General features: G+C 43.4%; 1 protein-coding gene across 3 annotated transcripts in view; it reads left to right on the top strand.

Annotated features, from left to right (window-relative positions):
* The first annotated feature begins 1,170 nt into the window (after positions 1-1,170).
* Positions 1,171-26,537, top strand: part of GRIA3 (glutamate ionotropic receptor AMPA type subunit 3) — a 212,130-nt gene continuing 186,763 nt past the window's right edge. For 2 of the 3 annotated variants that reach the window (XM_039487320.1, XM_039487321.1), the window contains exons 1-2: positions 1,171-1,552; positions 2,638-2,796. In XM_039487320.1, coding sequence (XP_039343254.1) covers positions 1,462-1,552; positions 2,638-2,796 — 250 coding nt within the window. In that variant the 5' untranslated portion in view covers positions 1,171-1,461. The remainder of the gene's footprint in view (positions 1,553-2,637; positions 2,797-26,537) is intronic. The other variant, XR_005584420.1, reaches the window with a different exon arrangement.

Raw genomic sequence — 26,537 nt, 5'->3', positions numbered from 1 at the left:
TGGATTCTCCTTACCATCTTCCTCCTGTTCCTGGTGGCTCCCCCTCTCTCCCGCCTCTTCACAAATGCTATCCCTTCCAATGGCTCCAACACCACTTCTTGGAGGACTCTTTCATGTGTTAACACCCCCTCTGCTCAATCCCTGGCACTGGTGGCTCTCCCTCCTCATCCGTCCCAGGCCTCCCTGCCTCTCCTCACCCGCTCAATCTCTCACCCCTTCCCTTCTCATAAGCCATTTTCTCCCCTTCTCTTCCCCTTTTCTATCTCCTTCCCCCACCCCTGTAGCTCCACCATCTCTGCCTGTGGTGGTTCCTCCACACACTGCCTCCTCTCTGCAGCTCTCCCCTTTCCCTCACCCCTCCACCACCACTAGCTGGAGTTTCCCCTTTGGCAACCCTCTCCTTTTATTTCCCCTTCCTGGTGGGGCCCCACTCAACACCCTCTAAACCCAGGTGGGTGCCCCACTCAGACACTCTCCCATGGGGGTGGGCAGAGGCATGGTCCCTGGTGGCTCCCTGCTTCTCTCCCACTCCCCTTTCCCCCAAATCCTAGGGAATGTCCCTCCCCACCGTATCTGGTGGATCCCCCTGAGCCCCTTCCTCCCCACATCCACTCCTCCTCCTGAAGGGTCTCCTTTTTCTCCTCCCCCCTCAATCACACTGGGTCTTCTTTAACCTCCACTACCCCCACCCCCATCCCTGCTGCCTTCTCCTCCCCACCTCTGTCCCTCCTGTTCCCCGCACCCATTGTTCGGTCCCCGGGGCAGGCAGCGCTCCGCACCAGCACCAGCTGCTGTGGCTCCCTGATTAGGTCAACCAGCCTCTCCCTCCTCTCTCCTTTTCCAGTCCCCCTTCCTCCCTTCCTCCTTCCTTCCTTCTTCCCCTTTCCCTCTCCTCCTACCTCCCTCTCTCTCTGTCCTGCCCCCCTTTCTCCCCTCCCACGCTCCCCCTCCCCTCGCCTCCCAGACACACACACACACACGGGCAATGCAGCTTTAAAGGCTGGTCCACGTGAGGCTGGTGTGTGTCTATTGATTGCATCTCGGGGCTGCTGCTGAGGCGGCCGAGCGCCGGCGCTGGGGCTTTGCAGGCTTGGGGGGCTGCAGTTTGCGGGGAGGACTGGAGGATGTGCGGCTTGAATCCAACGTCAGCTCAAGTTTGATCAATAACCCCATCCCGGCCCAATTGGAGGAGCCTCTCTGACGGGGAGGGGGGCGATCGTTGGCTCGTCTCTACCCACCATCTTTGGGGGGAGTCCCCGCTTTTTGGGGGGGTCTGCGCGTGTGGCTAGAGCCAGGGGAGCAGTCCAGGCGCCCTTCCCGGTTGGGGTGAAGAGAAAGAAGGGAGCTTGCAACATCCGCCGCCTCCTCACCAGCATTATTCTTATTTATCGCCTCTCCCGTTGCGCCCATGCCTGTTCTGTCAGTTTCGTTTTAGGAACTGAATTGCAGGGGCTGAAGAAAATGGGGCAACCCGTGCCTCAGACTCTCCTGCTTTTGGTGGCGGGGCTTTTGGGGGAGTCTTTGGGAGGATTTCCCAACACCATCAGCATAGGTAAGCACCATCTTTTCGGAAATGGAACTTGAGCTGAGCCGAGTTCTTGCATCTCCTTTGCATTTTAATCTGCAACTCTCTTACCTCGAGGCATTAAACCCCCCGTAGGGGAAAAGGCAGGGGTCTGGTTAAAGCAAGGCGGCTGTTTGTATGAAATGAGTTGGGGGGAAGGGGTGGGCTGCATTGCTCTCCTAGATCCCTGGTGGTCTTAGGAAGAGAGGGACTTTCTCTGGGGATGGAGGTGGGAGATTGTATTATCCTTTCCATTGGGCACATTCCTGGAATGTCACCAGTGTGGTTGCTTCTGAAATTGTAAAAATCTCCCAGGATCAACTTGCCTTGTTTTCAACAGACCAGAAATAAACAGCAGTGTGGAAGGACTTCCGTGCCATTTCCAGCAGTAGAGGCAGAGGGCTTTGTGCGCCCTAGGCTGGCACCGTGCGTGGGAGAGCAGGGCAGTGCAACAGAATCACTAGAAGAATCAATCTCCTGCCTGCCTGGCTAATGGCACAAAGAGGGGAGCTTTATGAACGTAGTTTTCGTTATTATTTAGCTGTAGGGAAAAGTTCCCTGCCTATGGGCTTTGGGGGTTAAGAGACTCCAAGCCATGCTGAATGACTCTGTATTTGTTCACCTCAATACCCAAAAGGAGATTTGCCCTATGTTCATATGAAATCATGCCCTAAAGCAGCGCACTGTCCGTGGGAAAATTAGGGAGGGGGCATGCCAACGTTTAGTCTCGCAAATCCACATTTGGGGACCTAAACAAAAGTGGCCTGATTTTCAAAGGTGCTGCTGAACACCTGCAGCTCCCATTGATTTCAGTGGGAGTTTGGGGTGCTCAGCACCTTTGAAAAGCAGGGCACTTCTTTATTTTCACCCCTGTATATGGCTTCAGGAGCCTAGCTTTAGGCATCCAGGACTGACAATTTTGGAGTACATATTTAATATAAGCCCTATATGCATATCTCTAGCTTCATGTGTTCACTGCTGCTATATATAGCCTGTAAATATAGCTTATTGTACCTGATATTCCTAAGGAATCCTTTTCAAATCTTTGTCCTTTTATTTTTTTTTCACCGCAGGTGGACTTTTCATGAGAAATACTGTTCAGGAGCACAGTGCATTTCGATTTGCTGTGCAGTTATACAACACAAACCAAAATATCACGGAAAAGCCCTTCCATTTGAACTATCATGTAGATCATTTGGACTCCTCCAACAGTTTTTCAGTGACTAATGCTTGTAAGTATCTGCATGTTTTTCTGTAATTTAGTGTGCTGGTGTCCCTGCTTGCTTTTTTTTTTTTTCTTTCAAATTCTCCCTCATAGAGTGGAGCTCTAATTAATATTTCATGTACTCTAGTGCAACAAATGTGGTACTGGCAAAAGGTTTAATGGGTTTGCAGCATAGCAGGGTAGAATAATATCTATGGGAAAGTTTTATCACCACTTCTCTTCACCCCTTAAAAATGTAAATGTTTTTTTATATTGTTTTCAGAGATGCAATAGACTTATTTATAAAGCCAAGACTTATAGTCTTAGTTTAGCGAATCCCTGCTGATGATACATATCACTTTATTGTTAAGCATAATTTGGCAAGTAACACTGTGTAGGAATAAAACATGGAAAATGCTGTTTTCAAGTGACCTTGAGGGGACAAAGCTAGATGGGCTTACTGGCCTCCTTCTGTCCTAAAATAGCTTCTTCTTTTTCCCCCCTGATGGAGAAAGTCCTGATCAAAACCAATGAGACTGCAAACTGAAGAATGCTGTTAGGGCTGAGGGGAGTGGGAAAGGGAACAGAAAACTTAGCATTTTGAAAAGCAGCTCTGCACGTGCAGTAGTTCCATATCATTTGATTCTCCAGTAGCAATCAGTGCAAACTAGAGGTTGGAGGGGAGTGTCTGTGCGCTTAGAAACAACATCCCTGCCTGAAAGTTTGGTGTGTGTTCTGCATTTAGCAAGACTTATTCAATTACCCATAATAGTGGTTATATCTGAATGAGGTTGTTATGCAGTTTTGAACACTGGGAAAGTTTTCTGAAAAGAAAGCAGTGTACTAATACGCAGTACCACATTGCTATTTGTAGGTTTAAGCCCTCATATCTTGAACTGCTAATTGAGAGAGCATTCAATGTGTTTGTTTTGTGATATGATCGGTTTTGTACAGTTCCTCTCTAGATCTTTATAATCTAAATACATATTTTGTTAGAAAGGCTGAATGACCAGATAACTTAGCTTCCTCTGGATTTGAAATATTTGGCCACAAACCTGACAGTTAGAAAGCATACTGTAAAGAAATTTCTGTGAACGATGTGGACTGCTATTCTGATACATACCCCATGTGCCTCCTTCCTAATAGCACAGAGTTAGCCTTTTTTAAGGGGGTTGGGATTAGGACTTAAAAATCTAAGATACCCAATTATAATATTTGGTAATGTGTAAAAAAGGCACAAAAAAGTATGTCTGTTCTTTCCATCTTATTTTACTAATCCTATCCTGCCTCAACAGCTCTTACAACAAACATCTGGCTGTTAATCCTTAATCAGTGTAATCCCTTCAAGAGGCTGTATCTCAAATATAGTTTCCTAAATATCAATTATATGGATTTAAACTAAATACATTAAACAGCAAGGCTGATTAATAATTAAATTGGGGGTTTTTTTTAAACTTCTATAAGTTCCTCTTCACAGATGCCACTAAGATAAGTGGGCCGTGCTCCCTTGGTCAATGGTCAGTTTATTATTTAGCCAGTGCATTGCTAATCTTCCGACCACTAACCATGTTTGAGGGTTGTGTAGAACGTGAAAATTATGGTAATGTAGCAATTTTATGAGTTGGTTTTCTGTAGCAAACTGAAAATTGTGCTGCATATTCCAGGGAACATATTATTGTGTAGTGAAATTTGGGAAAAGTTAAATCCCTGGAAGCACCTTAGTACAGGGAATATCAACTTCGGCAGTGTATTGAACAATAACATATAAGGGTAAATAAATAGAAGAGAGGAAATGAAAAAGGTGACCTTGGGTCTATCAATGCCACTGACCTCATATACTGGTAGAAGAATATTTACAATCCTACCTTCTGAACACTTACCGTCTTTGCAGTTACAAATAAATAACTCGAAGGGCTGTCATTCTTCTCAGATCTGCAAGCAATTATCTTTGAAAGTTGGAATGCTCATACATACCAATGCACTAGGATGAACTAATGGCTCTTCACACTACATGGCTCCCATGTAAAACTGTCTGGCCTAGGTATCCCCAATCAGATCGTTGTTCCCTAATGGAGCAGAAGGTAATTTCAGGGGGCAGTGTATTAGTGAAGGAATGTTCCTCTCTCAACATTTTTACTCCTCTTGAAAATGAGAATAAATGGTCTCAAGTGCTGTCACACAACCTTTTTATTGATATCTGCAATTGGCAGGGATCCACATTCGAGAAACCTGCAGTGACTCCACTGATTCCCATTGCCAGTAAGAATCACTGTGACTGACTTTGTGAGGGGCTACTGGAAAGGATTGAGGGGGAAATCAGTGACTGTCCCATATGTAGTCCAAGCATACTGTGGGTTTTAGTCAATATCCATAAACCATCCAATGCTGTTACCCTGCAGTTTTGAGTTGGAAGTATTTGCAGGTAGGGGTGTGTGAGTGAGAGAGTGAATCAAGGGGGCATCCTACTCAGAAAAATGTTTTGATAAGACTGTACATCCCGCTTGGTGCAGTCTGGTGCATTCTAGAAGAAGAAAGAAAAGGCTCTTGTAAATATCTTCACAAGACAGAGATAAAAAGCCACCTCTGCTAGGGGTGATTTAGCAATATCACAAGTGGGAGGGGAGGGTAATTCCTTCAGTGGCAAGAAAACCCCTGCCCTAAACTCCTTCTAATCCTCCTTTTCAATTAAAATACTGCATATTCTGGGTTTTTTTATATAGTCTCTGTATACTCTGCTTCCATTCTCAGTACTGAGCAGATATATCTACAGTAGCTGTCCATCCATCTGTTTATTTAGACTTATGCTATCTGCAGAGAGAGAGAGAAAACACTCAACTAAGAATTCAATTTTTCCCTGAAAAAATGGAATTAAAGTTATTGCTGAAGTTTTTGCTGATTTATTACATATTTTAAAATATGCACCCATCCATCTGCAGAGAAAACACCAGTGGAAAAAGTAACTCAAGCTGTATATAAATAAAAAGCAGGTAAAACACAGACATTAGATCTTTTCTTCAAAATTTCTCACATAGGGAGTGAGTTGTCTTTGTCCAAATAATTTGAATGTAACAGCTGAAATGTATAACTTCATCACTGAAGCATGTTTCAGGTTTATATTATAACCTCTGATGGAGTGTGTTAGCATTAATGTTGAATTATGCTTAAGGTTCTGTAGATCATATTCCCTAGAAATAACCCGCCTATGTCTTTCTGCTCTGCACTTGTAGTGCACTACAATACATTGCTCTAGCCTCTGCAGTGTCAGCTCATTAGCACACAGATCTCATATTCCCTCTCTGCACTGTCATTGCAAAAATTGCTGTTGTACACCTTTACAGCCAACAAATGTGCTCTCGGATTACATACCGTTTGCAAGAAGTATTTAGAAAAGTAAATCCAACCTTAAGGTTATTCACTGTGGAATTTTGCTAGGGAAAGCATTGCCTTTAATAAAAATCTGTTGATCATGTAATGGTGATGGTGGGATATGTAAGGGGAGAAAAAGACTTTGATTGCAGAATTTAATTAATCTACACTAAGACTCCCTCTCCCAGCCAAATCCAACCCATGAGCTGCAAATTCCTGTTCCATCAATTTTTTTAACTCATTTCTCATATATCTGCTAACCCACAAAGTTCCTTTTATATTATAACAAATTTTGATGTTTAGTGTCCTTTCCACAGGCATTTCTTCTTTAACTAACTGAAGGGAGAGAGTATAATTACCTAATTATCCTAATTTGCCAAGATCCATTGAACTATTTGTTTGGGCACTTTCTTAGGGAGTAACATTTGTAGTTTTATTTGAATATTGTTATTTGTTGTACTTACGTTCTTCGTAATTAATCTTTAAAATTCAATCTGACAGGATTTTAGAGAAGAAACACTTGCTTTTTGTTGCTGCAGTAACATTGTAGAAATAGATACTGCAAAGAATGTAACAGGAAACATTTCCTATTTAATTTTATTTATTCCAGCACACACACACCCTTTCTTGTTAGCTGCTGCTCAGTATTTCTTTTTGCCAGTGGGCAGACAATTTGTTTTCCTCGCATCTGTGCTCTCTTTGGCCAGCTGGCAAAGGACACTGATGCTCAAAGTGGTCAAAGACTTAAACGTGTCTCTGTAAAATTCTTGCAAACTTTGGGCCTGATACTGGGGGTTTAGCCTGAGTAAAGACTGCAGATTAAATTTCTTACTAGCCTGTATGGGGAATGGAATGAGGGTTGTCTCAGTGTTAAATCCTTAACACAACACTTTAAAATGTGCTTTCAGAATAATTCTGTTCCTAACAGATTAGCAAATTGCTTTAATACTATGGATATTCCATAATTAGGAATCATTTTATGTAGTGCTCTGTTTAAAACAAAAAATCCCATGTTCATTCAAGTGTTAAAAATTAAAAGAGCTGATGTTAAAATTTCTGTGTCTTTGGGCATGTGGGACGATAGCAAATAAATTGTGTTTGCACTAAAAGTTGTAACCATTTAATGGAAGAGAGTTTGTGATTAACCTTATGGTGACATAAGTATGCACAATGCTTTACGAAGCAAACAAAGAGGCAAACTTACAATCTAAGACACCACACACAGTCCCACTGATCAGTTAATTTTCAACCAGAATTTGTGCAGGGGTAGAAGTCTGCACATGCATTTCTTTTTATTGGACTGCGAACAAAGCCCCACATGAATAGTCTTCGTTACTCCAGTGGGACTAGTCACATAAGACATAGGACTGTAGGGTCAAGCCAAATCTATGACAGTTTTGAAACAGTGGACAGTAGTTCATCTCCAAGAGACTATGGAGGCACCCTGATTGGGAGATAAGCATTGGTGAGTTGGTGTGTTAAAACAGATTTATAAAGGGTAGAGCACTTGGGATTTGATCCAATAAACATTGAAATCAGTGGTTTTTTCCACTGAGTTCATCAGACATTGGATTAGGCCCTTAGTGACTAGGAAGTGAGGTTGTGCCAAGTGTTGGGTTGTCATGAAAGAAGATGAGAAAGCAAGAGTGGGAGAAAGTGCTAATTTTCCGTGTAACTTTAATGAGTCTTTATCAGCACAATCCAGCAGTTGTATGTTTTTCCCACTGAAAGAGTTTAAAATGCACACTTTGCCGTCACTCTTTCGTGGAATACAAATTTAGTTAAGACTCTTTGTGAGTCCTAGTCTTGTGTTATCAATGTATCTGAATGATTTCTTTTGACGTTGCAGTGTTTTTATTTTCTACTTCGTTCAGTTGAAAGTCAAACAGACAAATATCTTTGAAAAGTATTTCTGGTGCATTTAACATAAGATATTTTGGCTTCATATTTAGATATTTATGTTATAGTTTAAACTATATGTCTTAGTGAAACTTTACATGACAAGGTGCTAAAGCAGTCTCCAATTATCAAGCACCAGGGGGATTTTTTTTTCTCTTTCCTACGTGTACATGATTTATATGTACCCATCAGGGGGCTGAAGATGTCCCTAAATGTCATGCAGAAATGCTGGGTACTTAACATTATTCCTGTTTGTCTTCAAAATGTTAATACATCTTTGCCTTATGATGTAGAAATCTAGAATTTAAACTACGAATTTTCCCTTCAACCTTTTAATTTAGTTATTTAACAATGTATACATTCAAAGAACATGTTAGGAAGGCTGAAAGCACTGTAATAATGTATGTTACAGGGATCGCAAACTGGCAGTCCATGTTCTGGAGTATCTATAGTGTCTAGGAATCTGTCCTAAGCCAACAAAATTGTGGGTGGAACATGTATCGTTATGTGCTCGTAGATGACATTTTCAAAGAAAGTCTGTGCCTTTTTGGTTAATCTCTCAGAAATTAGTCATTAAGGGTGAAACTACCCCCCTTTCCTCCCCACACAAAACTAGAGTGAACAGGGAAATTGGCTTTTAATGTTGAAAGGAAGTGCATGTGTGTGGCGGGGTGGTGGGGAAGAGAAAGAGAGAAGGTTATGTCATCATCCATCCTCAGCTCAGTCTGGGGATAGGGCAGCCCCCTTGATGGCTGCTTCTGCAGCCTGTTTACTGAAACGCAGCCACAGTCTCTCTCTCCCCCTTACTCTGGGTTCCCAGCCATTGGTTCCTCATAACTCTCTTCTTCAACCCTTAACATTTCCTTCCTTGCTAGCATAGTCAGAGCCAGTGCATAGCCCACCATCCCCAGCATGCAGAAGGTGCAGGGGCCCCCATCTGCAAGTTCTCTTACACAGGGGCACTGTGTTGCAAAGGACTTTGCACAGGCACTTGAGCAAAGAGTGAATTTCGCTTTTAGTGTTGGATAATACCCCGTGTCAACAGCCTCTTGCTAGAGCGGAGTAACCTCTCTGATCACTGGTAGTTAATTACTTTGCAGGAATATTTGAACATGTAGATATGCTGAAAGGCGTCTTTATTTATATATACACACAGTTTGGTCACTTTCACTTGTACATCATGGGGTTACCTTTGGAGCATTTCGTATTCTAGTCAGAATGTGCTTGGGTGCAGTAGAACCTACCCACATGAATTCCAAATGAGAATTTTAAAAAATGCAGAGCTGTATTGTAGCTCCACCTGCTCTTAACTCCCCCTTTTTGTCATGGAAAAAGAATTACATTAAAAAATTGAACCCAGTTAATACATGAAAGGTGTGTCCACTCCTATGTAGTGCTGTCTGAACATGTATACATGACCTTCTTTCATTGTGTTCAGTCCAATATTTCCTATCTTTACTTGAGAAATTGTTTTAGTTCTTAATTTCATTATCAGTAACTTTTCATACATGAGCATCAAGTGTATGGCTTAAAAAGCAGAACTTCTGTACAGGCATGGTATGGCTTGGTGGCACCAGTAAAGGCACTTGACATCAGGATTCGTGTGTTTTAGGCTTGGCTCTTGCACTGACTCATGGCGTGACTTTGGGTAAGTCAGTTAGGCACCCAGAGCCTCCATTTTGCCATCTCTAAGACAGGAATAATCAGATTTCCCTACATCAAATAGATATTACAAGGCTGAAGCAATGTTTGATTGTAAAATACTTTGAAACCATTGGGTAAAAATAAATTTTACATCTTAATCAGCAGCCTCCCCCCATCCTCAAGCTTGACAAAATAAAATGAATGTTGTGCTTATTAATGTTGTGTCTTCTCCAGAAGGATATGTCCACAGCCTTCTGACAGCCCCAGAACACGTGTTCTGGCTGTACATCACCTGTCACTGCAGAAAGCCACAAAGGAAAAATACCCAGTTCCACACCTGGGATGTGCAAAAGCTCTTAGCAGGGAGGAGAACTCATATTAATGAGTTCCTCACTTCCCGCATGCTACAGCTCTGTATTCCAGGTCTGGTCCACGTTACTACAGCACTTGCATGGGCTGTGAGAGGAGTTGGGAGGAGATCCACACTCTATCTAGGGGGCAGTGACACGTACCCTTTGGGCGGCATTTAGTGTAGACACCCATAGTCCCCCCAGCACAGGTAAAAATAGCAGTGTAGATGGTGAGGCTTGGCTTAGCCAACAGAGTAAAGCTGCCTGAAGAGTATGGGTATTTACTCAAGTACATTACCATGCACGACACTCTACTTGCCCAAGCTGTGTGCCACCCACCCTACCCCCATCGGCACTGCTGTTTTTAGCACACAATGTTCCACTGCCTCCCTGCTGCTGGAGCCTTCCCCTGCTGCAGGAAAGACTCCAGCAGCAGGGAAAGCCTCTGGCTTTGCCTTTCCCTACTGCCTCCACCCTGCCAGAGACTCCCCTCACCGCAGTAAAAGGCTCCAGCAATGGACAGCTGCTGAAGTCATTTCGCACTGACCCCCTCTGCCAGAACCTTTCACTGATACCTGTAGCTACACACTGCAGTGTGGGCATGGTGTGCTTCTCAGCATGGTATGTAGCAATGCATCCGCTACCGTCCACCACCGGTGGTCTAGTGTAGACATAGCCATACTTCCACGAATGGTGGGAGGATAAATTTCTCTACTGGAGACATGATTGGCTGTTGGCTTCCCCTGTTCTGCTCTGCTGATGGTCCTATGGGCTCACCCCCATCAGAATCCCATGGCTGCTGGTTTTGGCAGGACACCTGGTACAGCAAATGTTGGGGCTTCTTGACTCCTTTCATTTCCTTGGCTGACTTCTATTTGGCAGATGTCAGAGGAAAGTACTATGGCTCTTGTGTCTGAACACTAATGATGCTTTGGGACACCCCTTGATGTTTCACAGAGTTTGCAACACAATCCCAGGTGAGAATGCAGCCTTGGGTTGCTGTGTAATTCTAGTGTTGACCTCTGGGGGAAATGACCCTCAAAAAACGGTGCAGAGCCTCTGCCAGCTACCAGCCAAATTGAGGTGTTCTGAGCCACTAGTGGTCATGGTCAATTGCACCTTTTGCCCTAACAGAAGGCTGCTAAGATGAACTGCAAGCTTCTTTTGAGGAGTAATAACTGGAAAGTCAAGATGTAGGAAAGTTCACAAATGTATTTGTAATGCCAACAGACCCTGGTCATCATCAGGCAGGATTGAACCTGGGACTTTTGGAGCTTGGTGCATGAGTCTCTACCGCATGAGCTTAAAGCCAACTGGCTGTTAGCTAAGGCTGTAGAGAAGATTCGTTCATTCATTCATTCATTCATATTCTCTCTCTCTCATCTCATCTCAGTGCCTCTAGATGGTACACTACACCATACCCCGGAGGTGTGTGGGTTACATATTCTTCAATGCTGCTGTCGGTAATGTCAGTGGCACAACTCCCAGTGACCTCAGTGGTGAAGCATCAGCCCAATTAAAATAATATTGGTCAAACAATGCTGAAAAATTGAAATGAAAATCAAGATCCCAATCCTGAAAGGCTTCAACATAACTCCCATTGACGTCAGTGGTGAAGCCAAGAAGGGAGTTGATGGCACTCAGCAACTTGCAGGACCAGTGCTTTTTAATTTGTATTTTTATGCTGAGGCTAATGGTTTGTCAAATGACTAACCAAGTGAGTGTGAAGAATTTCACAGTGGCAGCATCATGGCATGGATCTTTGTCTGTCTTTGTAATTGTGATATGGATTCTAGTGTTCCATTTTTTAAGTTTTTTTTTTTCTCAGCTGGTGAACTTTCTCTGGGCTGCCTACACCATGACAGCTTGTGAAATTAGTTTTCATAAATGTGCGGGACATTATTTTTTCTGAGACTTCACAATTGATGTCTCTAAGTTCAAATTCTAATGAGGCACAGTGGTCTTAGAGCTCAGGTTCATATGCATTTGTTGTCTTCCGACAGTTAGACAAAAGCTATTCAGCTGCATTCCTCTGTTTATGAACTACCAATCTGATATCCAGTTTTGCACTGAATCTGGACTAACTGAAACTGATATGTAGCTGAGGCTTAGAGATTCTAAACTGCCTTCTAAGTTTAATATTCTTTTATATGGGTTTTTCTTTTCATTAAAGTGTTTTAGCCCCAATCTTGCAAGCAGAGCATCAATGTCACAAGGTGTTTTGCCTGGGTAAAAGATGCAGGATTTGGCCCTAAACATAATTCCTTCTTTCTTTTTTAATGTCCATTCTAAAGATGTTTCTTTATGTTGCTTATTATCTGTAGCAAGCCTAAGAGCAGTGTTTCTCAAACTGGGGTCGCCGCTTGTGTAGGGAAAGCCCCTGGAGGGCCGGGCCGGTTTCTTTACCTGCCCCATTCGCAGGTCCGGCCAGTTGCGGCTCCCACTGGCCGCAGTTCGCTGCTCCAGGCCAATGGGAGCTGTTGGAAGCGGCATGGGCTGAGGGACTTACTGGCCGCCACTTTCAGCAGCTCCCATTGGCCTGCAGCAGCGAACTGCAGCCAGTGGGAGCCGCGATCGGCTAGACCTGCGGACGGGGCAGGTAAACAAACCGGCCTGGCTCGCCGGGGCTTTCCCTACACAAGCAGCGACCCCAGTTTGAGAAACACCAGGGCCGCCCAGAGGGGGAGGGGCAAGAGGGGCAATTTGTCCCATGCCCCGAACCCCACAGGGGCCCCCACCAGAGTTTTTCAGGGCCCCTGGAGCGGGGTCCTTCACTCGCTCCGGGGGGGCCCAGAAAACTCTTGCGGGGCCGGGCGCAGGAGCTTCTTCCACTCCCGGTCTTCGCCGGTGGGGGGTCCTTCGGCTCCCGGGCGGAAGGACCCCCCACTGGCGAATTACCGCCGAAGACGGAGCGGGACCCGCTGCCGAAGTTCAGCTCGGTCTTCGGCGGTAATTCGGCGGTGGGGGGCCCTTCCGTTCTGGGACCCGCCGCTGAAGTGCCCCGAAGACCCGCGGCAGGGGGCCCCCTCCGCCGAATTATCGCTGAAGACCGGGCTGCACTTCGGCGGCGGGTCCCGCTTCTGCGGTAATTCGGCGGCGGGGGGGGGGCCGCCGCGGGTCTTCGGGGCACTTCGGCGGCGGGTCCCGGAACGGAAGGGCCCCCCGCTGCCGAAGACCCCGGGCCCCCGGAATCCTCTGGGCGGCCCTGAGAAACACTGCCTCAGAGTGTGACGGGGTGTGTACCCCACACAGGCCCTGAATGGGTTAATGTGAGCTGAGGTGGCCAGTTAACATACCTGGCAGTACTAATGAGAGAGAGAGAAAGAGAGAGAGGTTTAATTGATAATGAAGCCTGGCTAGGGAAAGGCTGGGTGGTAATTTGCAGCTAAAAGGGGCTTCAGGGAGAGAGTCTGCCGTCACTCTCAGGGCAATAACAGAAGTAGGAAGCCACCCAGTAAGTCTGAGGGAGTAGACCTTGGCTGCCAGCTACAGGGTCCCTAGGCTGGAACCCAGAGTAGAGGATGGGCTTGGGTGTTCCCCATCAGACTCTAGGAAGGTGACATAAAGCTCCCTGATGTAAGGGGATAAAGACATTCAAAGCCTGAAGCCAAGGGGGTGCATGGACCATGGGGCCCGGAACTGGGGTTGCAAGGGCATTGGACTGTTATTTGTGGAACTTTGTTACCCCAGAAGGGAAGGACTATATAGAGATCTGGCCAGAGGGCATATCCCGACTCATGAAGAGAGCAAGAGGGGTCATAGCATGAGTAACCAACGGAAGGGGGCGCCAGCCATGAGGGGGCTCTCTTGCAGTGAGTGAACCTCTTTGCAAAATGTAGTAGGTGTTTTAGCCCAATATAAATGAATGAATGATCCCTACCCTGATGAGCAATGAAATAATGTCACAGTGAGAAAATGGACATGGCAGACCTATTCCAGCTACCCCTGTTTTCTTCTGGTTCCTTCCCTTCAAGCATGGCAGTGGTAAGCTCCTAACGATTAACAGATACATGTAATGATAATCCTAATATGTATTGATTTGACTGTTTTAGACGGCTGTGGCCTTATCCTTCACAGCAACATTACTTCAGCAGAGTAATTCATACCCTACAATGGGAGAACAGGGCCTGAACTTCATGTAGCCTGAGTCTACAGAGACATGTGGTTGGTAATGATTCACAGTGGATGGCAGACATAAGACAACTTGCAAGATCTCTGTACTTTTCACTACTGTGCATGTGTATTTCTGTATTTTTTAAATTAAAAAGCACATCTGCCCACACAATCTCCTGTGGGCATTTACCGCCACCAAAATAGGATATATTATTTCTTAACAGGCTTCCTGTGAAAACCATTCTCATCCCAGAAAAGAGCTCCACCCACATCCTACTGTCACACCCCTCAGTCTAAGGCCTGAAGAGATAGATGGGCTTCACTTTGTCAACAAACTCGGGCTTTGTTGGGCAAACGGGAAGGGAGTGAATTCCAGAGCCCAAGGGCTCTCTGCCAAGAACACCCTGCTTTCAGGCTCCAGCTGTGCAAATCTGGGAACTGCCAGAAAGCGTGTCACAGCTGATCTTTGCCATTGCAGTGGCACATGAGGAGAAAGGCAATCCTTTACATAGCTAGTTCCCAAATCATATAGAGTTTAATACATCAAAGACAACATTTTGAATGGTACACTGAAGCAAGCCAAGTAGTCTTTGAAAAGCCGGTGTAATGTGCTCTCTGTCATATGGATTGTGCCAAATGCACTGTCACTGCCAAGAGAGGAAAGACTGCATAATCTTACTGCAGCTAGAACATACCTGCAAAGCAGCATGGGTAAAGTTTAAAAAAAACCATTGTTTTAAGGTTGTTTTGTTTGCTTTCTGCTGTTTAGATTGTTCTCTCTTTGGGGCAGAGACAAGTCTTTTCTGTGAGGAGCCTACCATACTTACTCAATAGCAGGCATAATGATGTTCTGTTAAAAAATGGACATTCATGTCCATCAGGTATGCCTCACTGCCTAGTGCACCATCCTGCTATGTAACACAAGAAAAATCACGTGCAATGATGCAAACCAACTTACTCAAGATGATTGATGGGATCTAAATGTCTGTACTTCACTGCTCCACTTTCGGAAAAAATTGGTCTATCCAGATCTTATAAGAAAAGCATTGGCCATCAAGCTATCATAGAAACATAGGACCTGAATATACTGGGCCTGATTCTGATCTCCTTTACACCAGTGTAAATCTGGCATAACTCCACTAAAGTCAATATATAAACTGGTATAAATCCAGTGTGAGCTCAGAATTACCCTGATGTAATGTAACACTTACTTGTCTTTTGGAACGTCATTTTGGAAAATGTTCTAGTTCCGTAGTGAGGAGTGTCTCTTTATAAACAATACCAGGTATCTCAGAAGTGTGTGTAATAGACAGTGTAGTACAGAACCTGACAAGGAAAAAAATCATATTGAAACAAAATAAAGTACCTCAGATGCAAGATGCTGACTTTGCTTTTAGCCAAATTCATGTATGCAGTCTCCATGTCCGTTTTCCATTTCCCTTTTCTTCCAGTCATGTTACTACTTTTTCCAGTCAGCTATATCCCTTTCTCCACTTTTACTTTCTATCTCCGTTTCCATTGATGGATTTTGCAACCCTTCCTTAATGAATAGAGAGGTTGGGTGCAACCCTGGCTCCAGTGTAATCAATGTGAGTTTTGCCATTTACTTCAGTGTGAGTCAAGATTTTACCCACTGTATCATTTACTTGCCGGGGGAAAGTGATGTTGGTATTTAAGAAGATGGCACTTTTCTCTCAGAGTCTGTATAGAGCCAATACAAGAGTGGAACCTGCTCTGCCAAATGTGCTGTCCTTTAGGTGAAACACAAAGCTTGCACTTGACCAGTTGTGATCAGTAAACATCCCATGGTATTTTTCGTGAGTAGTGGAGCTAAGCCTGGCATCCTGGTCAAATTCTAATTTGGAAAACTTTCCCTTGAAGTTTCATTAGATACGTGATTCTATACTTCCTGTCTTAAACTCATGTTGCTCTGCTCTGCTAACAGCTGCTGTTTCACACCAGCAGTGTCTGTATTTCAGTGATGAGTGAAGTGATCTCTGTGTACACTGTGGGGCCCAATCTTGATGTTTAAAATGTGTTTTGTCTGAGAAAGGACTGAAAGATCAGCCCCATAGTTTGTATCAGTTAGTTAACTTACAAAAACAAGGTTGAGATCTTTGTTATTAAAAAAACCTATATATTATTCTCCATTGTAAATTGTTGTTAATACAGATTTACTAAATTCCCAAAGTGCAGGCTTTGCTGGAAAATGTTTTACACTTTCCCAGTTGTATCTCCAGATTCCCCATGTTAATGAGAATTGTTTTATTAATTGATTCTAGAGTCTTTTACTCTGGTATGAGGTGTCTTGTCCAGTATCTTCACTTGAACACATCATGTGACAGCCTTCTGGACAAGGTTGCAAACTTCATTCTTTTTGATTCCTCCTTTTTACTGTGTGGTGTTTAAACTGTGTATATTTGTATCTTGGGATGCTGAGGTGAGTTGGTGGATGGTGTTTGAGCCTCTCTTCAGATATATATCAGAATATTACAGTAAATTAACATATGGTTTTCTTTAAGGTGGAAAATTCTTTGGGCAGTTAAAAATGTTTTATGTATTTTATTGATTGATCATTAATTTACCTTTCATGTAAAATCTGGAGCTAATCCTTTCTGGTTCTCAGAAACCTTGTTGGACTATGAAATATGTATTATTAGTGAATTTAGCATTTGTAAAAAATGTCTGACTGATAGACAAGAGTCCTCTTCCTGAAAACAGGTACAGGAAAGGCAGTAGCAGTATAAGCTTCCCCAGTGCTGTCCTGCCAGTCTCAATCCTGGATGAAAGATGCTATAGAAATGTGGAGTATTATTATCAAAACTGTTGGATAATCAGGATTCTCTGTGGCTTTCTTCTGCCTATAGTTCATTCTCTGCTGTGACAGCCAACAAAGGGGTCAATTAGGGCCAATTGTGGTTTTTGTCACAATGGACTGTTTTTCTTTAAGAAATGCTCATTTCAGCACTCACCAAATGAACTGTTGGTTACTACCACTCTGCACTGCTTTCTAACTGGTTACCTAGAGTTGAAAAGCTTTTATGTTCCTCATTGCCAAGTCCTTGAGTCATCCAGTGCTGCAATTTGTTCGTTTGTTTGTTCGTTTTTTTGTGGTTCTGTTCAATTAGTTTAAAACTAATCAATGGAGGAATAAGTAATGTTGTGGTGTAATGATTACAGTGGCTATTGTACAGAGGGATAATCCTCAATTTAGTGCTGGCTAGGAAAAAGAGCAGTAATATTTAAATAAATATAAGACCATAAAAATCGGCGAGCTTGTAGAATATACTAATTCTCAAGTATTTAGGGTCTCCCTGTGAATTTCCTGCAGATACTGTACCTTTAAAAGTTTAATCAAAGCTTTCATTTTAAAACAGTTGTAGTCTTTCTGATTGCCCGGTGAAGGTTATCTTTGCGATCTGAGTCCCCAGTGACACTGAGGCAATAGCTCCAGGAGGGGTGTGCATTTCTTTTATTCATTCATTTTGGAGTTTGTTTTTCCTTAAAGCCTAATTATGATCATTTAGGAGTTAACATTATTAACCTTTTCCCTATTGATCATGACGTCAGAGACAGCCAGCTGATGTGCTTTTCTGTTCTGGGTGGAAGCACTCATTGTGGTTGGACATATTCTGTATAGGTAAAGCTGGACGTTTTGATGATGCTGGTAGTGAAACAGCGCTTGATTGCCAGCATCTGAATCCTTGAACATTAGCAACAGTCTTTAAAAGTGAAGGTATCAATGATAATTATTTATAGTGTTGTCAGCTAATGTGTTAAATTCCTATGGTGTGACTTACAGAATTTTGTGGCTTTTCTATCAAACTTGACGAGCAGCATAGAAGGCTGTTCAGTGTAATAATAAAGATTAATATCATAGCTGCCTGCAGTAAAATTTGCTCAGAGGGCCCAGGAATCTGTTGCAAGGTTCACCTTATAGAGTTTCTGTTGAGTGCTGCACTCTGCATGGAGGCATTTGTGGTGACAAGGACCTTGGCTCCTTTGCCCTGGGCATCTACAGAGGGGAAAGGCTGCTGCAATCCTGTGCTGCAGTCCTCTGCAGTGATGTCTCATGGCAGCAAAAATCCCTCCTAGAAGCAGTGAGCTCCTTGGAACAGCTGTGATAGCTTTTCTGTTCCTTGGGGATCCCACACCAGGGCTGTTGTGATTTTTCCCCTCCCAAACTCAATTAAAAAACAGCCATGGGTAGGGGAAATGAGAGAAAATCTGATCATGTATTTTTCTGCAGGGGGAGAAAGATTTTTGGAAATCCTGGATCATAGCAAGCCACAGATCCTAAGTCTCATGGATTTGGGGCAGTTTTCTATGGGATCTGGAGCTAGGCAGTTGAATGCCATAGAGCAGTGGTTTACCTGCCGCGTCCGCAGGTCCGGCCGATCGCGGCTCCCACTGGCCGCGGTTCGCTGCTCCAGGCCAATGGGAGCTGCTGGAAACGGCGGCCAGTACATCCCTCAGCCCATGCTGCTTCCAGCGGCTCCCATTGGCCTGGAGCAGCGAACTGTGGCCAGTGGGAGCCGTGATCGGCCGGACCTGCGGACACGGCAGGTAAACAAATCGGCCCAGCCCGCCAGGGGCTTTCCCTGCACAAGCAGCGGAACAAGTTAGGGACCCACTCCACTGCCATAGAGCTGTTTTGTTTTGTTTTTTCTGTCAGCTCTCCGCAGCCCAGTTCTGCTCCCTTACTATCAGTGGACAGAAGCATACAGAACTTTCAAAAATAGAGCTCTTCCACTTCACAGGGATTGTGAGCATTGCCTTTGTTTCATGTCTGCCTGATTTCACCTCCAGCCCATCAACCTGTGTTTCAATCTGATTCTCCGATTTGAACAAACCCAAAAGCTCAAAGAGAAACTCCATCTGAAGCTGCCAGATTTAACATTTAAATAGTTCAGAATGTGAATTTTGGTGCAAACCCATAAATTATCCATGTTTTCAGTTATCCCAGGCCCACGCCCACTCAGGTCGCTACATGAAGCGTTCAGTTAATTTGAGTCTTTTGCCAAACCCTGAGACCATGTGATCTTTTTTTCCCATAGTGTTGAAGTTTCCTTGAGAGGTTTCATCTCTATTACCGTACATGAAAGATCCCCCATATGTTTATAAATGATCATGTATTGAAATATAAGGATCAGGTGAAGCCAAATTAAAAATAAAAATAATTCTACAACAATTCTGTAGATTCTTGGAACCCACCTTGCCTCCCAGTGATATTTTGCACCAAAATTAGATTTCTATTGTCCTTGATGATGACCCTGACAAAAAAACAACTACTGAGATTAACTTTATTTACAGATAACCATGGAGGTCATTCCATCATCTCAAGCTGTTTATTTTTGGACAGCCCAGTGAAACTGATGAAATCGCCAGTTGTCTGAAATGCTATTTCCAATTGTTTGAATGAACTGTATTGATTAGTTACAGGACTATTCATCTCTCACTGGCACACCTACAATACATGTATTATGAAAAGGTTGTGTCTCTGATGGCCGCTGGGATAAGAAGTGATACACTGAATTATACCTTCCTTGTATGCTATAACTACAGAGACTTCACCTTAATACTGTTTTAGTGTAGGTTACATTTTAAAACATTTCATACTTTGAGTACAGTAAGTTACTTAAAGGAAAGTATAATGGGGTATTGCTAAAGTAGACTCAGGAGATTACTATAATGCCTTCAATAAAGTCAGCCAGTTAAGAAATTTTGCCTGAAATGACCTCATATGATAAAACCCCAATGAGTCCTAACTGGTATGAACAACTGTCTGCTATACATGCTAAAGAAATTCAGTTTTATTAAATTCGTAAAGGCTCCATTATAAGATAAAGACATATAAGTGCCTTTCAGTCCAGGTTATAACCATCATGTGTGTTAAAAGAGAAAGAAAAGCAAGACGCGAAATCCATGTATAGTGCATACAATAGCAATCTTCTGGGTTTATCACTCATATTTTCATCTTTCTGATTTTCAGTATAAAATTACGATAGTTGTGTTTCTCTACAGTGACCCTAGAAAGTTTTTCAATCCTTCATTCTGTCACTTAGTTAATGGTGTGTATCCCCATTGCTTGGGTTCTTCAGTCACCTACTTCTTTTGGTATTGAATTCACCAGAGAGATGCTCAGCAGATGGCTCTTTGGCTGCTGCTTCAGTACCCTTCCTGCAGCAATCTGTTGTTCTAAATCAGAATGTTAACAAATACATAGAATGAGAAGCCAGTGTCTGACTTAAATGACGTGTCCTTTCCTTGATGCTATATATATGATTGATTCATATTTGTACTTATCTATGCTCGTTAAATTAAAGAGTAAAATGTATATGTGCTTTGCTTTATAATTCCCATTGTCTCCTATTAGGGTAATTACATATGTGGGTGGCCAAAGATAAATTAAAGTGCTCCAAGGGTTTCGTAGCTCTACCATTACTTACTAGTGTAGATCAGGAGTAACTCCATTGACTACAATAGTTACTCCAGATTTAAACTGGTGAAACTGAGAGCAGAATTTCACCGTATATGCTCTAGATAAATGCCACCCACTTTCCTCAATGACTGTGGGAGCTTGATGAGGCCAGCAGTGAAGGGGGAAAGTCCCAGCAGCAAAGGAGGGGACATTTGCCGAGGGACACAGGCAGCTCCTCCTCTCCCATGAGTCTCTGGCACCCATTGGCCAGCTGTGAGGGAGCAGTGCAGACTGGCCAGCATTCCCCAGCTCCCAGGATTTAACCTGGAGTGAGAGCCTCTTTAGGCTCCATTCCTCCAGCCCCGTCCTACCCACTAGGAATGGGAACCCGGCCTGACAGATGCTTTGGGTCTAGCTGATCACCCATTTGGGGGATCAGGAAGGATTCCTCCCCCAGTGGGCCAATTGGCAGGCGACCAAGGAGTTTTTCTGCCTTCCTTGCAGCACCTTCAACCATAGTGGGTTAAGTAGGAAGCCGCTTAGTGTCTAACTGAGATACTTGGGTTGAATTCTTAATTCGTCGCAACTTTTGGCCAATTTCCAGTGCAATTAAAAAGATAAAATGAAGGGTCTCCAGAAGAAAAGACCTGGTATTTGGTGATAGGTCTTGGGCTTATGGCATATAGGGTCAGAGCTTGTAATCTTTGCAGTCTGAGGTCAGACCTTGTGGCCCATGGTCCCCACCCTTCTGCACCCTCTGTCCCCCCCCTCACTGTCCTCCTCAGGGAGCTGAGTCCTGGCAGGAGGAGGGGGGGAGGGTGAGAGCCTACCCCAAATCGGTGATATGGTAAGGAACCAATTAAATGCCTTGTTTAGGAGAGTATGGTTGACGGATGGGTAGCGCCCCTCCCCTGTGCTGAAATTTAATAAAAGTTGCAGCCTGCCACTTAGCTCCATGCATGTGTGTGTCTTCATTTCGCTGCTGTGTCAGCATCAATTAGCTTTTAGCTTGTTGAGCACAATTTGAAGGGCATGTAGTAGTTAAAACTATTGACAACTGTAGTTGGTTTTATATACATTTGCATAAATCTACAACTCTAGCAAGTTTACTAAATAATTGCACTTACGATTATTCAAAATATATAGGACCAGATTCTCAGCGAGTGTAAATCGGCCTAGCCACGCTGACTTCACTGAACCTTGGTTGGCTTACACCCCCCGAAGGTCATGCCCACAATTCTTAAAATGCTATTTTCGATCATTGTATTTATGCTGATGAAAATAATCGGCAATGCTGTAATAGTTTTAAAAGCAACTCGTCATTATGCACCTGCTTGTTTTTTAGTGATCAGAAGCTTAATTTCATTCACATCTTACATTGCCTCTCCATTGTAGTTTTTAAATATAATGTTTAAAAATAACTCTTTTCCCCCAGCGCAATGACCTAAACTGAAAAAATATCTTTTTTTTTTTTTACAAATAATAGTTTTAAAGTATATCATCAAAATGCAGATTGAGAGGCGTTTCCTTAACAGTACATTGTACCGTTGTAAATATTCATTATAGCTTGAGATGGTGTATTCATTTAACTGGTCATTCAGATCATAGTGAGCCATTGCTCCTCAGTAGTTTACTAACATTCTTTTCCCTTGTACCAGATCCTGGAATGAGTCTACTGTACCTTGAAAACTGCCATATTAATTGATAATATCTGTTTTGAGCAGATAATAGAATAATACTGTCAAGGGTCTATTCTCTTATCAGCACAGAATATTTACATGCCCAAACTCCATAAAAGCTATTGAAAGTTAGCGGAATAAATATCATACATATCAGTTGGAGAATAGACCCCCCCCCCGCCCTCTATCTTGTTAGCATGGAGCCAGTGTGAGATGGATTCTTTTGATAATTTGTGCAATGCCGCACCTGACAAAATACAGCAGCAAAGGTGAAACAATAGATATTGTACTTGGTAAAATTTAGAGTCTGTCTTCAGCTGCGAAAGTCTCTGCTTAATTGTTATAGAAGCTTTTCCTGCTGAAATTATGCAGCAAAGCAGCACAAACCAAACATTTGTGATGGGCAAATTTGCTCCCACTGTTCATGAACCAGCTACATTATAAATGCAAACAGTAGGTGTTCATCTTACTTCTAATTAAAACATGTGTGCACGCTTGGCTATTCAGCTGCGGTATCAAGTTATTCAGAAAATTAACCTGGGAGTTGAAAAGCAGATATTTTCCCTTGGTAAACTATTCTTAACAGCTTTGCTTTTCTAACTTTCTCTGCAAAAAGAGCAGTCTGAGGAAAAACAACATACAAAAGAGTCTTTATATTTTCTTGTTACTAGAAACTGTGATTCTTTCCATAGCTTACTAAAGAGTAAAAAGGGAAATCCTCATAATAGCCTAAGGGCTCTAATCTTCCCTAGATTTTATTATTTATAAAGTGTGCGAGACATGTTACAATACAAACTATAAACACTGGGTCCCTGCCCTGATGCGCTTACAATCTAAGAAACAAGCCTACAGACTAAGTGGGACTACTTGCATGTGCAAAGCGAAGCTCTTGCATAAGTGTTGGTAGGGTTATGGCCAAAGACTCCAATCCTGCAAACCCTGTGTAGTGTATGTAGTGCTTTCTGTCCTGAACAATCCTATTGGTCCCAATAGTTTCCATTGACATAATGGAATAGCTCAGGGGTTGTCAGACTTTTGTACTGGTGACCCCTTTCACATACCAAGCCTCTGAGTGCGACCCCCCCTTAAATATATAAAAAAGTGTTTTTAATGTATAACACCATTATAAACGCTGGAGGCAAAGTGGGGTTTGGGGTGGAGGCCGACAGCTCGCAACCCCCCATGTAATAATAATCCCCCAGTTTGAGAACCCCTGGAATAGCTCATGATGATAGTAAGCACTATACATGATAGCGGTTGTAGATTGGGCCTCTGTTAAGATTAAAAGAAAATGAAAGAAGGAGAGGAGAGTATGTTGTATGGTCACAAGGGAGGCTGATCATATTGTTTGAAGATAACAGACTTTTTTTTGTACACCTGTATAAAGTTCTTTATTACAATGCTTTCAGGGAGCCCAGTTGTCAACCAGGCTCTTTAATATGACATCCAAATCCTGCTTTCAGATGTAAAACGATGGTTAAGATGTTGCTCATTCAAATGTACCTTGACCTTGAATTTCCTTCAGTTGTCTTTAATAGCAGATTGCAAAGGGAGCTCAGAAGTGGTGGTGTAGTTCCAAGCTCCACCAGAAGTTGTCTTCATACAGGATCCACAGTACCAAACATCCACTTGTGTCTCTTGCCATAGAGCAGGTGTGTGCTGGGATATGCTGGCTAGTTTAAATGGCTTTATTTTTCAAAGGCAAGCATAATAACAGGTACCTTATTTAACCACAAGCTTGAGCATCTTCTGCATTTAGCTAACTACTTTTCAGAGTGTAATTTATAGGTAACTTTTTTTTTAATTTTAGACAATAATGAACTTTTTCAAGCAAAAGAAAAAAAGAGGCATTATTGTTTTAATGGAGGAAATCTATTGCTTGAATCATGTTTCCTCTTGGAGTGATATTCCTAAGCTTTAAACATCTTGATTTAAATTATTTTTTTATATTAACATTCTTTATTTTTAATTTTGTTTTCACTGCAATAGCCTCCTACGAGGCTTTTTTGTGCATTTTTGTGCAGGTGCCGTCAGCTCCTATTAATGGCAACATTTTAAAAGTTATAAATGTAAAGTGGCAGTGTCATATAAAATTATGATCAGTGATGTTTCTTAATAAACCTACACTTCAACATGATTGCTTAGGAAATTCTGCTCGGAGACCAATATTCAAGTTTTATAATAGGAGGTGAGCTGTACTACCCACTTCCCCAAAATCTCCTTCTACAATTCACCTTCAGAGTAAAATCTTTTAAAACAGGCAATTAATTATCTGGCATTTCCCCTATCATTGGATCTAATTAACTCTAGACTGGATTCACTCATTCACTTGGGAAATTATAATGGACTCTGCATTAGAGTACCTGTAAATTCAGCCATTTTGGAAATGGACTCCAGAATGTGGCTTACTTTTTAGATGACTACAGCATGGTACAGAATAATTACCCTCACTTATTTGCTTGACCTGTCACACTTACTCTGCATATTTGAAGTTATGAAAATACTAGATGACACACTTGTTTACTTTAGTTTGAAAAGTCCCTTTGGTGGATGAAAATGTTTTCACTGTGTCTGTTTGATGGTTTCTGTCTACTCCTACTCTGTATCTTCCGTGATGTGATTTCATTTTACTTGTCAAAACTACTCGGACGGGGTGGCAGGATCAGCTTTATTTGAAATGATTTTCATTTTCTTAAATCTTATTTAAGAAAAGCTATTGTTTAGAGCATGATGTGAAACCAAGAGGGTTACATTGCTCGCCTCTGTTTTAAGACCTGATTGGGTAGATTTTTATAACCACTTTATACAACAACAAAAGGAAGTCCAGTGCAAAGCATATGAACAGATACAGCATGTCAAATGCACCTTTAGTGTTATAAACAAAGAGAGAGTCATCACTAGGAATGCAAAAGATGGAGTAATTGGGGTTTGCAGTGGCCCCAGATATAGGGTTGCCAGGAGTCTGGTTTTCTACCGAAACGCCTGGTCGAAAAGGGACCCTGGCAGCTCTGGTTAGCACTGCTGACCGGGCTGCCAAAAGTCCGGTCTGTGGCGCAGTGGGGCTAAGGCAGGCTCCCTGCCTTCCCTGGCTCCACGTGGCTCCCGGAAGCAGCTGGCATGTCTGGCTCCTAGCGCAGGGGCAGCCACTGGGGCTTCACATGCTGCCCCCACCCCGAGCCAATGGGTGCTGTGGAGGTGGTGCCTGCAGGCATGGGCAGTGCGCAGAGAACCCTGGCCCCTCCGCCTAGGAGCCAGACATGCCAGACGCTTCTGGGAGCTGCCTGAGGTAAGTGCTGCCTGGCCAGAGCCCGACCCTCCTCCAGCACCCTACTTCCCTGCCCCAGGTTGGAACCCCGTCCCCCACCCTAACTCCCTCCCAGAGGCTGCCCCAGTCCTGAGCCCCCTCCCCCACTCTGAACCCCTCAGCCCCAGTCCAGAGCCCCCTTCTGCACCCCAAACCCCTCATCCCTGGCCCCACCCCGGAACCCTCACTCCTTCCCACACCCCAATGCCCTGCCCCAGCCCGGTGAAAGTGAGTGAGGGTGGGGGACAGCGAGCGATGGGGGGGGAAAATGGAGTGAGCAGGGGCGGGGCTAGGGTGTTTGGTTTTGTGCGATTAGAAAGCTGGCAGTCCTACCCAGATATAGCTGTGTCTGAGGGTTTTTTTCTTTTGTACTTACAGCAATATGCAGATCCTATAATGTCATACAAACACAGAGCAATCTCTCAGATTACAGTAGATAGCATTTTAATGTCATGTCAGGAGCTTGAGTAAAGGTTTAACGGCAAGGACTCTTGGGCAATAGTAATTTATATCCTTCCCTGAATGATACCTCTCCATCAAAGAGGCCTACGATACTTCAGCCAAGGGACTGCAATTAAAAATAGATATACAGTGCAGCTGAGAAATGAGTGACGCTTACCATCAATCTGAAATGTGCTTTCAGAAAGTCCTTCAGTCTCATACCCACCCTAGTTCCCATGTTAACAGAAAGGCTTTTACACAAATAAGCACTAAATGCAGCAGTGAGAGGCAGCATGAATTTCCGCAGACCTGAAATGGAAGCTGTTGACGATGGGGGCATTTTAGTCACATTATGGATTTCTCTGTGTGTACAACCTTTATGTAATTCTGTGGGTCAGATCATGGCTTTATGCTACTGGCTGAGTTGCCACCTTGTTACAGGATGCAGCATGCATTCTCTCCCAGATTGTGCTGGTTTAGCAAGTACAGAGGGGTCAGCTGCCTTGTATCTCTTTGGGGAGCCTAGTACTCCTCTCAGTGCTGGTCTGGAGT

The sequence above is a fragment of the Mauremys reevesii genome, linkage group 9 (assembly GCF_016161935.1).
Source record: "Mauremys reevesii isolate NIE-2019 linkage group 9, ASM1616193v1, whole genome shotgun sequence".
Classification (NCBI taxonomy): domain Eukaryota; kingdom Metazoa; phylum Chordata; order Testudines; family Geoemydidae; genus Mauremys; species Mauremys reevesii.
Note: the sequence above shows the minus strand (reverse complement) of the source record. Positions and strands in the feature narration are given on the sequence as shown.